General features: G+C 44.3%; 1 protein-coding gene across 1 annotated transcript in view; it reads left to right on the forward strand.

The window, feature by feature from the left end:
* Positions 1–11,250: 11,250 nt before the first annotated feature.
* KDSR (3-ketodihydrosphingosine reductase) overlaps positions 11,251–13,226 on the forward strand; it is a 33,174-nt gene continuing 31,198 nt past the window's right edge. The window contains exon 1 of the mRNA XM_075585846.1: positions 11,251–12,132. Within this exon, the coding sequence (XP_075441961.1) occupies positions 12,025–12,132 (108 nt within the window). The 5' untranslated portion in view covers positions 11,251–12,024. The remainder of the gene's footprint in view (positions 12,133–13,226) is intronic.

Genomic DNA, 13,226 nt, shown 5'->3' on the forward strand with positions numbered 1-13,226 from the left:
CCCTTTAGGCATCATATGTGTTCTTTCAACTTATGTAACTTTTGAGTCTGAGTGACTGCTTATCTCTATGTATATTTGGGTTTAGTATCCATGTGTTAGATCATTCATCCCAGTCCCATTAATATTAATATTATTACTGATATTATCATACCACAATTAATTGTTCAATTTTATAAATAATTTGTATAAACTTATGTATTATCAGATGTGCTTTAGCATTAAGTCTCCCTTGTAAAATCCACTTTTATGGATCAACAATTTTATAAATGTTTTGTATTAATATGTGTTCTATCACTGAGTCTCCCTCTAAGAAACCATTGTATAGGATTTTATTTTATATGTATAACACATGCAATTATTCACCTGAGTCTTTCCATATAAACTGCTAAGTATAACTAACTTTCCATTACATGCACCCCATCTAAACTGTACCTCTAATGTACCAATTGCACTTAATTCTCTTGTATTAGTTAAGATCCAGCACTTAACATTAACCCCATTAGCGCTTTAAGGAACAGTTGTTCCATATAATTAATTAGCAACCAAGCTATATAACACACAATGTGATATTGAGACTTTACACTCCTGACGATGCCGACATGATTACGTAGCGAAACGCGTTGAGTGGGAGTCTTTTCTTGTGGAGCAGTCTGGAGAGGAGTCACTGAAAGTCCAGCCCCCACCAACCGACGAAACCGGATCTGACGTCGGACGCCGAGCCGTGCGGTGACGCAGTAGAGCAGAGACAGATGAGTGCGGAGAGTTGCGGGATGGTGAGCCAGCTGGCTGTTGATATCCTCTGATACAATTATTAAGTGTGACATGCCCGATTTTATCTTGTATATTGTGTGTATATTTTTTTACTTAGATAAACTTTTTTTGATCTGCGCTGTGCCAGTTTGTTCTCTCTCTTGCATTCTGGGACTTACCCTCCTGAGTACCTGAACCACCCTGATGACAACCACACCACATCTGTGCTGCTTAGAGCATGATCTTTTAGGATAGAAATTTGAAATGCTATTAATGAATGAAGTAGAAATAGCCGTGTTAGTCCAATTGCGATAGTGCAGAGTAAATATGTACTTCAGTATTAGGTGATGCCTTTTTTATTTGGATTAACAGTTTATATTAACAATTGATAGTATAAGACAAGCTTTTGAGTTCTCGCTCTTCCTCAGGTCAGCAATACCCATTTTTCATGTACGGTACACCTGTTAGTGCGTGACCTGCATATGGGACAAAGGTTAATACGCAGCGCTTTAGCTGGCCCACTTTTCCCCTTCTGCAAAGGTTCCTCAAATTAGTTCTCCCCTTGGCTCTGTCCCCATATTCCACCTGTCATGAACAGCACATTTGTGAGCATGTGACTTAGATATGCAACCAGGGTTTATACACACGGCTAAACTAGCCAACTCACCTTTCTACTCCGCAAAGTACTTTCAATTAGTTCATATTAACCCCTTACGCAATTGCAGTCATATCTATTCGCTGCTACCACCGAAGTAATATGCAAATAAAATCTAGCTGGGTCTATGGTCCCTGTTTAAGAAAGAAACTATGCATTTAACACACTTGTAGCAAAATGTGTCTGAAAATGTACTACAGTGTGCAAACAGTTAATTCAGAGCCAAATGAACTATGCTATTAAACAGCAATACACACTGGTTTTGATTTTTTTTTTTTTTTTTTAATCATCTTGAAGGGGGAAAAAAAAGACGCCTTAACAGGTAGATATCATGGAACCGTGTGGTTGCAGGTGTGGAGAATAGGGCGTTTCAGCTCCACAGGACCCGGGTTTCTAATTCTAAAAATAAGTATGAGAACCGCTGCTTTAAATCCTGATAACGATCACAAAACTGGTGCAGTTTTTATTTACTTGATTGTGAATGGCCTGGAGCAGATATAATTTATGGGTGGCCTAATTACTGCTGCTAAATGTGCTCTGTTCTCGTATGCTTACAAATCTTTCATAACCTCAAACACCGTACTTGAAATGATGCTGCTTTTTTTTTACATTTATTTTTTATTATTGCATTGTGCATGTTGCAGTGTAAACAGGGATCTGTTTATCATATAATAAATATTAATGTAACCGAATCGGGTTAGAAATGAAACATATGCATACTTTAAGCAGGATCCTAGAGTGAGAACTCCCTATTACAATGAACGCCCTGCAATATAATTGTGTATAATTTCACATACACATTTTTGTTGCCGTATGACCTAGTAGTCAATTTCTAATAACAACCACTTGATCTGCCTGTTTTTCCTATTTGTTGTGAAACCTTAACCCCTATGGTTTCTTTCATATTTGATAGTCTGGTCTATCACGGGTGTAGCCCTGTTTCCCTAACAGTGGCCTAAGGGACTACACGTGCGGCCGTTACCTGAGTGGCAAACAGGAGACCTGATCCTCTGCCACTGGGAGCCTGAGGTGATCACGTTTGCTAGCACACAGTGCCTCCACCTGAGAACGATCCTCGCACAGAAGGGTAGCCCCTCCCAAGACAGTGCAGCAGTAAATACACGCACAGAGTATGATAAATAGTATTTACTGAACATGCAACTCTTACTAAACAACTATGCAACAACCTTCTGTCCCTGCTCTAACTGGTGTGGCTGCCTATCGCACCAAATGTATCTATTCTGGAGCTCCGTGTATCTCGCAGCCCTATAGGATATGCACCCTCAAGTGGTCTGCAGCCCCTAAGGCTGCTGGGAACTGTAGTCCCTTGCGGAGCCCTATTCTTAACATGGTCGCCTCTCGCAGCCGTACCGTACCAAACAAGAGGGCGGGCACCCTGCAGAGGTGTCTGCCGCGGGGCTCCGGCGACCGGGTCACCCACCAACCGCCTGCTGCCTTCCTTGCAGCTCCTACTTCCTGGCGAGTCCGGCGGTACCAGCATGCCATGCCGAGCAATCATAGCCTCCCCCTTCTCCACACCAGAGGTACGGGAGGGAAAGGAGGACCTGGCTACACAGGTATTTTATTTATTTATTTATTTAAATCCCCTTGCTGTATTAGCTTCTACCACCTCCAGTGGAAGACTATACGTTGAATCCACCAACGTTGGAAGAAGTACTTCCTCACATTTGCTTCAGCGTGTTACATCTTGTTCAAATCAATGTGTTGCTCGCCCCTATGGCAGCACGAGTTTATTACTTTGGCTTTGATTATACAAAGTGCTGCAAGGTGGCAGCGGTATTCTGTGACATCACCCAGCGCTGCCGGGGGTAGCCAGGCTTAAAATAAAGGTTTAAGCCCGCTTGGTTACCTCTGATCTATATATTGGGGTTCGGGAGTGTCAGCTCTTGAGCCAAGTGATGGTAAATTATGCAACAAAGAATTTTTGTGTGTTTACCTTTCTGGGTGTGCCAGCAAGCAGAGATTGTTAGGCTATAAGTTTCGAGGTGGGTTTTGCGGAGAAAGTCTTGTCAGATTGTGCCTAGGTAGTCGGGGTCCAGAGTTGCTGGATACCCGGGTACATTATTGGGGTATCAGGTCTGAATCCCGGATACATATAGGCACAATTCTCCGGTCAAAATCCCTCCTTGAAAACAGTTACGCGACTCACCGCCAGGCTTCCCTGCTTCAGCACAGACCAGAAAGGTAAATGGGGCATAAGGATGTGAGGTATCCCTGAACATGTCAAGGGGTCCCTAGGTTAAAGGGGATGCCCAGATCACCCAGAACCATTATAGGGGTTCTGGGGTGCTCCTACCATACATAAGGTTGTGAGATTTTTTATAAGTCCCGGTTATAAGTGTGTGGGGAATATGGCTAGTAAGAATAAACGTGCAACCTCTTACTCTATTCCCCATAACCAAGAGACTTACAAAGTTTAAAGTGTATAGTTTATTAAACATTGTGTTTTAAAAGTTTTATATGCTTGTGCACTGTAGAATGAGCTAGGACTTTCAGATCCAAAGTTCTGAGACACCATTTGGCTACCAAGCTTGGTGCCATCAAGTCACTTTAGACTCTGGACATGGAAGCCCAAGAGATTGTCAGTTGTGGAAGCCATTTGGGTACCGGAGTTAGCCTCAAGTACTCACGTCCTGGGGTTAATGGAAGTCATTGGACCACAATTTGCTCCAATCCAGAGTTTGAGGAGCCTAACTCTGTGGGTGGCTTCTGAATGACAAGTGGCAGAAGTGCCAAGTTGGCGCATGCCCTTGTCAGATTCTGAATCCACGCTTGCCCAGCTTCAGTAGACTGGCAGCCCTCTGATTGGCTGGTAAGAAAATTCCCACGCTCGGATTGGCTGTAGTATTTCATGAATGAACTCAGAAATACTATAAGAAACCCTCAGCCAATCCGGACATCAGATTCTAAGCGCCAGAACAGCAGCAGCAAATTTGAAACGTCCAAAAGATGCTCTGACAGAAATAGCAAAGACACCGGCTTCAGAAATCCGAAGTGAAATATTTCCTAAGTCCAGCTTTTTGCGGCCAAGTTCTGAGAATTGAACATAGCGGTCGCGGCGAGGATTGCAAGGCGATTTTAGTTCCAGGACGATCGAAGCTAACTCCCAGTGAACTTATTTAAGCACCTCCGGAGCAGATACAGCGGTGGCGTCAGGAACTTCATGCCGATTTGAGTTCCAGGACAGTTCGGTCTAAGTCCCGGTCAACTAAAGACTTGCATTTCGTTCTATTCTAGTTAGGAAAGTCTAGTTTTTTGCTCAGGTCCCAAGTAAGTGTCTATTCTTATGTATTTTGTGTTCCACTGTGTGTATGCCTTTTCATGCGAATAAATCTTCAATTTATTTCACTTATCTTGTTTTGCTCAATGTATGAGCCAAAAAAAGAGGTGTAAATGCCTGGTCTCCCGTGACGAGCAGCATCTTGATTATAGCGGGATGGGAGAGCAGAGGAGGCGTGCTGGAGACGTGGGCGTGAGCAGTTCGCCCTCATTGGCTGTACCGCTCACGTGACACGGCCGTCGCAAGAAAAATTACATTTCTCCGTCTCTTCCCCAGCCGTACGCTTTGCAGTACAGCGCCACGACCGTCGCTTGTGGTATAAGCACTTGCTTTGGATGAAAGGTAATTGTTTTGGCGCCATGTGGCACCGCAACACGTGACGCTGCCTGCGTTTTTGGGTATAATCATGGCCTAACAAGCTAAAGTACCCAGCTATGCATGGATTGCAGTACTCTGGAGTCATCTTTTTTGTTGCAGACTGGAAACTGAATAATGGCACCTTCTCTAACCCAATCAATAATTCCACCTTCCAGTGAGTGAGGTTGTGCTGGGGTGGAAAACCACTGAGACTCCCACCCCAAATCAAAGTGACATACACCCTCTTCAATGACACACTCCCTCAGTAACCTTCCTCTTCAGTGATACACACAGTCTCATCACTAAATGATAGCCCCCTTTCACTCACCGCCCTCTTCGGAAAGGCACACCATCCCTCACTGAGTGGCAGTCACCTCACTCGCCTGCCCCCACACGAACTGATCCCTGGGTCAGGCCCTACGCTGTTCCCCGAAAGAATGTCCAGAAGGCCAGCAGATGAGGGCGAACCAGCTCCGTTCTGTCATCGGCCACGCCTCTGACACCTCCCCGTCACGAAGATCTGTAGTCCACACATCGCTTGGCTGACAGGTGCTCGTGACGCTATGCGCTCCGTCGCACACGTGCGCCTGCACCATGGACTCGGCCTTACAGTTATTCCCCTGACAGACAGACTGACTTTTATTATAGATATCAATCAATTAGTAAACTGAAAACAATCAGCCATACAACAACTTCTAACTATTTGTTTCAAATAATTATGAAATGTTTTATAGCTATGCAAGTTTAGGGGCCTCATGCAGAGAGCATAGAATTTTCAAATTGGCGAATTTCATAAAAAGTAGCTTTTTTGGAGAGTTTTATTCTCCATATGCAGAAAAGTGCGAATTCTGCTATGTTTAACATGGATGCGTGTGGCGAGTTTAAATTGGCGAGATGCGCGCTTCAGAAACGTGTAAAAACAAATTTGCGCCTTTTTTTTCCCCTTTACTATAGGCGGCGAGCGCCATCTTGCCATCTTTTCCTGGCGCGGCAAAAATGCGAGAATCGCGCCATTTTCTTGGCGCGAACAGCTGCTACATGCCGTTCGCACCTCTCTGCATTCGGAGAGTTTTAAAAATGGCGAGATGGAGGTTCTCGCCAGCCACAAGGCGAGTTTTAGCAATAGAAAAAACAAAATGGCGCGTTTTTCGTAACTCGCCATTTTCTGCTGGTTTCTGCGCGAAATTGTACAAAAAATGGCGAATTTCGAAATAACGATGCTCTCTGCATGAGGCCCTAGGTCTACAAGTCACAAGTATGGAATCGTATAACCTGTATCAAAGAGTATGCAATACTGTAGATGCTGGATGAGCAATTTCAAAAGTGGCAAAGATCTGAAGTTTCTAATAAACCATAACTAGGGTTGCCAGGTGGCTTCTCCAAAAATAATGGACACAATGGTAAAAGATGCAAACCCCCCCCCCCCTACATATTAAAAAAAATACCCACACCCACTACATAATACAATACACCCCCCAATACATATAAAAATACACCCCACCCAATGAATATTTTTTTTAAGTGCGCGTAGAGCACACGCATTTTAAGTGAAACATCTTTGTCTTTTGTCACTGTTTTGTCACAGAAATTGTATTTGTGATGGTGATATTTTCAATAAAGTCAAAACACAATTTCAGTGACAAAACGCAAAGAAGTGTGACTTAGAACGCACGTACTTGGCACACCCCTGTTTTTAGCTATTTACACTTCTATATTTATACTAACTGTGAATTCCGTGTGTGTGGGTGTGTGTCTGTGTGTCGCCCTATACTGCTACTGTGGAATTCTCTGCGCCTGCGAGCTGAGCGCTGGAGGCCTCCGCGCATGCACGCCTAGCATGGGAGGTCTCTGCGCATGCGCGCCAAGTGCGGGAGGCCTCTGCGCATGCACACCATGTGCGCCAAGCACTGGAGGCCTCTGCGGATGTGCGCAATGCGCGGGAGGCCTCTGCGGATGTGCGCAATGCGCGGGAGGCCTCTGCGGATGTGCGCAATGCGCGGGAGGCCTCTGAGGATGCGCACTGGGTGCGGGAGGCCTCTGAGGATGCGCACTGGGTGCGGGAGGCCTCTGCAGATGTGCGCAATGCGCGGGAGGCCTCTGAGGATGCGCACTGGGTGCGGGAGGCCTCTGCGCATGCACACCATGCGCGCCAAGCACTGGAGGCCTCTGCGGATGTGCGCAATGCGCGGGAGGCCTCTGCAGATGCGTGCCTAGCTGCCAGCACTGACGTAGCCGACGGCCTCTTCTGACAGCAGTGGCGTCACTTTCATCACCATGAAGGCAATTTACTCCAACAGAAATTTTCGTTTGGTAGGTGCCAGCAAAGAAGTTTCACTTCAAAATACCCCCCCCCCCATACATATTTAAAATACCCCCCCCCCCCATACATAAAATTCAGACTTACCTTGGGTATGGTCTCAGGCCCGGTAGCGGTGGGGGCCCTAGCCGCTGGACAAAGCAGTTGCCTCGGGGGCCCGGCTCTCCCCCAGCTGCAGGCCTCTCATTCACTCTGTCCCAGGAGAAGTGAGGGAGAGGACTGCAGCTGGGGGAGAGCCGGGCCCGGTGGCAACTACTTTGTCCGGCCCCCTACAGCCACCGTGACGCTTGTCCCGGCTCTACTGCCGCACGTTCAGAGAGGTAATACCGGGCACATACATGTCCAGTATTACCTCATTGTTTACCGGACGCAAGGGCCAAATACCAGTCTGTCCAGTTCAAAACCGGACACCTGGCAGCCCTAAAACTATAGCTATGTTCGTCGCAGCAAAATATGTTTTTTTTACTGCAACATTTCATCAATATGTACAACTGCTGAATATAGTCATAATGGAGTATGTGATCAACATGAAAAAGGGAAACAATTTGTGCGTTGGTGATTTTTTTTATTTAAGTTGTATTTCACTTCTAAATAACAAAGCATATATTATTGGCGCCCTCCGGTAATTACAACTGCTGTATCCTAATCAGAATGCCCTCTCCCCTTCTCAGCAGTGGGAAAACCATGACTTTGGAAAATGGCTCTACTTTTGATTAATATCAGGAAGCAAGCTGGGCTCTTCAAAATAGTAATATATTAAAGTCAATTTTTAAGTGCTTAGCTTGTGCTCTGATATTGATCTTGTTATATTTGTTGAGTGTGCTGAGGGACTCTTGACTGCTTTGCTGGAGGCACTACATTTTTCATCTTTTTTGCTTTTGTTTTTCTTATTTTTTGTGTGCCAGGTCTGACTTTTATTCTACTTTCGATTATTCAGCCATTTCTACTTTTAGAAGGGCCAATGTGACTAACACGTTGTCAGGGAAGTGTGGAATGTGTATAAAGGGTAGAAATAGACAGTACACAAAATCAAGAAGACAGACATGGCAAAGTATTTGGGTTTATGATATAACTTCCAGTAATTCTTTCTTGAAAAACCTTTAGGTGACATTGAGATATACATAAGGATATCTTTATTTATATACACCATCCAGGTACATAGCGCTTCCCAGCAGTAGTACGTAACATAATAATATAACACGCAGTGGGAGTAAGCACTTCAGACATGAAAGTAACAATAGGAAAGGGAGTCCCTGCCCTGAAGAGCTTACAATCTAAGTTAAGTGCAACAGGGAGTTCTGGGTTGTGGAAACTAACCCAGGGCAGGGAAGCTGCTTTTCCTCCATTTGTTTGCTAAGCATAACACTTTGATTTATATGTATACCAACAGTGTATACAATGCTTAAACAAAATTACAATACAGGGAGAAGAAAGTATAAAAAATGGGAATAAGTTCAGCACGTGAATAACATAAGGCAAAGAGAGGCCCTGCCCGAAGAACTCACAATCTAAGTTGAATATTGGGACACTTCTATACACAGTAGGAATAAACGTGCATTTATTTAAAGTGCAAGTCAGGGAGGTCAAGTGCATCTGGAGTCAGTAGTGTATGGGTAAATAATAAGATGCTTCTAAGAGGGGAACTTTCAGCTGGGATTTAAAAATAGAAAAAAATGTGGGCTTTAATCTTTACAGTGCCGGGGGGTCCAGAGTGCCACCAGACCTCTGGCACTTCTAGGTCATGTGATAGCCCTAGGACCAATCACATGACAGTGCCAGGCCCTGGATGCCATGGGAGTGGAGAGGGCCCCACTTCTGTTGTGATCAGACTGCCTGCTCCATTAGAGTGGTTAACTCGATCACCCACAGGAAACCGAGCAAGTGTCTATGACAGTGATTCCCAACCAGGGCTCCTTGAACCAGTCTCAGGGGTTCTTCCTATGGACCGCAGCCCTCCCCCACCCCCGGGGGTGTTTTTTTTTGGTATGTATTTTGTAGGGTGGATTGAGTGAGAGTGGGGTAATTGACGGAAGAGAGGGGGGCGGGAGGGAGTGAGTGAGGAAAAGAGGGAGCGAGTGAGGAAAAGAGGGAGTAAGAGTGAGACGCAAGGGATAAATACATGCGAGGCGGGAGGGGGGGGGGGGGAGACAAATACATGGATAGATTGTGGGGAATAGAGGTGGCTCGTGAGGTGTGAAATGTTGCGACTGACCCCTGTCGAACCTAATATGTGTCAGCCAGATAGGGGTTCCCCGAGATTTTTCGAAATACTTCAAAGGTTCCTCCAAACAAAAAAGGTTGGGAATCCCTGGTCTATGACAGACCTAGTACATCTGCCTTCTGGCGAACCATGGCCCATAGCATGCCAGGTACAGTGGCAAGAAAAAGTTTGTGAACCCCTTAGAATTTTCATATATTTCAAACCTAAAATGTTACTAGATCTTAATCTAAGTCCTAATAATAGATAAAGATACCCTGATCAAACAAATTACACAAAAAACATGATACTTTTTCAACATTTATTTATCCTCAAGTGATTAAACATTCAATATCCATGTGTGAAAAAGTATGTGAACCTTTAGATTCAGTACCTGGTGGCACCCCCTTCAGCAGCAATAACTTCAACTAAGTGTTGAGAAGGAGTGGCTCAGTGAGTAAAGACACTGACTGGCACTGAGAGTTTGCATGGGTTGTGTATGTTTATTAATTATCTAATTCATACATCGTTTTGTTTTTAAAACATGAAATTTGGTTAATATAAACCCTATTAGATATTTAAGAAAAGATTCCAGAAGGTTATCATGGGGAAACTATGGAATTTCTGTAATTATCTTTCGGGTACATAAACTTTTTTTTATCATAAGGGCACTGTAAAGGTTAACCGGACAAACAAAAACGGAGCTAGTTCGTAAAATTGTGTGCACCAAATTGTAAATTATTTTACAAAATGCCCCCTTACCGTGACCCATCAGATCTCCACTTGGTAACTGTTCATTCTAAAAGGCTCTTGGGAATTTTGCAGTTAAATTATATTTGTCTTCAGCATCAGGGACCAGCAAACATGAATGCATGAGATTTGGCTGAGCAGAAGTCCTGCTGCACTGGTGATGTGACCATGCTGTGGCTCTATTTATATGGCTGGAGCTTTATGATGTCACAATGGATAGGTGACATAGTAAGTAAATGTGGCGTTGCCGGCCAGGTTGCATTCTATTATAAAATGAGCATGTTATTTTTTTTTATTTTTTTAACTCCTGGTGTTTTCCCTTAACAAATATTGTGTTCATAAATGTACAGCAATCGGTCCATTTTCTTCTTTCACACTCGGCATTTTAGCCCAGTGACTGCCACTGGAGTAATGAGGAGATTAACAGTGAGTGGTGCTGAATTTCCATATTTATTGTTTTTAAATAAAGGTGATTATTGAATGATGGTATTACTGGTGCTTTATTTCTCTTATCCTCATAATGAATAGAGGCTTAAGAACTGAATTATGAACATGTGGGTTAGTGTCAAATGTCAACATGCGTTTTTGCTTGATACTTACACCCTTTGAGTAATTATTCGTGACATTCTCTTAATTAAAACCAGTGTCAATGCTGCGGCCAACAAAGAAAAAGAACGAATCACCAGTGTTACAAATAACAAAAAGCCCATTATTTTAGTGAGATGTTTCTCCTGGTGCTGTTTATTTGTGTTTTGGCGCTGGGAGACATTGTTAAAGTAAAAACAGATTGGAGTTGGAGGTAATCCATGCAATGCTGGCCTCAGAGGTGCATTGCTCTATATTACTGCTAGATGGCGAGACGACTTCCCTGTGCCACACTAAAGCCAGCTCTGAGCTGCCCTCTTGCCTGGAGAGAAAGGGAGATAGAAACAGGAAGAGCACGACAGGGAGGCGGTGCCTGTAAAGAGACACAGCTCTAGGAGAGGTGCTCGTTACCAGGGATATAGTTTGCAGACTCCAGTAATGAAACTAACATCTGGATGAGCCCCGGCGTCCTCTGAGCAGGGGGCTGACCTGTTATAAAACAGCCTGGCACTTTGCTTGCGGGGTGTCTGCCACCGCCCCGTGCTCTCCTTCACTTCTTACTGTTACCCTTCCTTGGCTCGCTCTCTGCTGAGCATTATTTACCAGCCTGTGTTTCCTCCGACACATTTACCCCTGGGATTGGCATATTCTCGCCTTTGTTTTTAATAGCGATGTTGATCACCTTATTTTTCCTTCCCCCAGTGTGATCTCTGTCACCTTAATTTGGCTGTGCTACCTATGCTCCCTCTTCATTAGGCTAAACCCCCCTGTGCTCTCCTCTCCCTGTCCTCATACACTGCAGGTGTTACACCCAGACAGGACACCCCTCCTATATCCACCCCCCCCCCCCCCTATACACCAGTGAGTTTTCCCCCAGACTGTGCTCCCAATTCTCCCCTCATTCTTTGGCAGTCTCCTGTCCACCAGGCTGTGCTCCCTCTTCTCCCCTCACTCTTAGGCCGTCTCCTGTCCAGGCTGTGCTCCCTCTTCTCCCTTCACTCTGGTTAAGATCCCCTCTCCCCTCCTGTCCCCAGCCTGAGCCACCTGTCACCCCATTTCTCCTCCCTGTGCTCCCCCCTTTCCCCAGGCTGGACTCGCTTGCTCAGTCGGTCATGCTGCTGCTGGCCGCTGCCTTCTTGGTGGCATTTGTGCTGCTGCTCTATATGGTGTCTCCACTCATCAGCCCCAAACCCCTCAAACTGTCCGGAGCACATGTGGTGGTGAGTTCAGATTTATATGAATTACATTGACCGTTTGTATTCACCTTTTTGTGTATATGAGGGGTTCTACCAATGCACCATACTGGTCCCTATCACCATAAAGTAAGGTCTCCTCTTCCATTGACTTGGAATATAGTATTTAACTAGTGGCCAGAATTCTGTAACATCGAGTTGGACATTATGGACTTTTAGACTTTTATTTATATATGTATATGTACATATGATCTGATCTTGGGCAATTTTCCACAAAGACTCCAGCATGCGTATTTGCTATATTTTAATGTTGTTGTCTTACTATTTTTCACATAATCACAGTAGGAAATGTTCAATATGTATTTTCAGTGTTTGTTGTGGGTGGTAATTCTTTATTTGTATTGTGGTTTATGGAAAACCTCAAATTTGCCATAAAAGTCTGAGTTCAGATCACCGCTCACTGGTAGTTCATCAGCCACCATGGACTTGGACTCATTCATTAAAGGGTGTTAACCCTTCCCATTCTAGTGATTAGGAGCCAAGGCATGCGAAAGCAAAGCACTTTTTAGAGAAGCAAGGCCTTAGTGTCGTGATAATAGGCTGTTGGATTAAGAAAACATTGGTTCTGTACTACACAGTTTGGGTATACAGCCCATAACACTGATATTCTTATATTTTATGGGAATATGTTGAGTCTGGGGAATTATCTGAACGAAGGAAGTTACAGTAGTGTGAGGTAATGTGGATTGTTTAATGAAATTCTTAATATACATATTACCTCTTATGTTACATATACTGTCTACTGATCCCATTCTATCTCTCTGATTTTGAATCCCGACTTTCCATCTTTCTTTCCTGACACTCCTCCTTGGAACTTCAACTGCTATATTGATGACCCCTCTCTCCTTGGGCTTCCTGCTTTCTCTCGCTAACCTTTTGCCTTCACCACTGTACTGCAGCCAGCACCCACAAGGATGGCAACTATCTGCAAAAATAAGAAAAAGGAAGTGCAAACTCCCATAGCGTGATCCTGGTTTATGGAAGCATTAAATTAAAGTGTCAGTATCAAACGTTCTCCGACAGGCTAACCGTACGTTAGCAGAAAAATAAAAACAAATGGA

This window comes from Ascaphus truei, chromosome 2, assembly GCF_040206685.1.
Source record: "Ascaphus truei isolate aAscTru1 chromosome 2, aAscTru1.hap1, whole genome shotgun sequence".
NCBI lineage: Eukaryota > Metazoa > Chordata > Amphibia > Anura > Ascaphidae > Ascaphus > Ascaphus truei.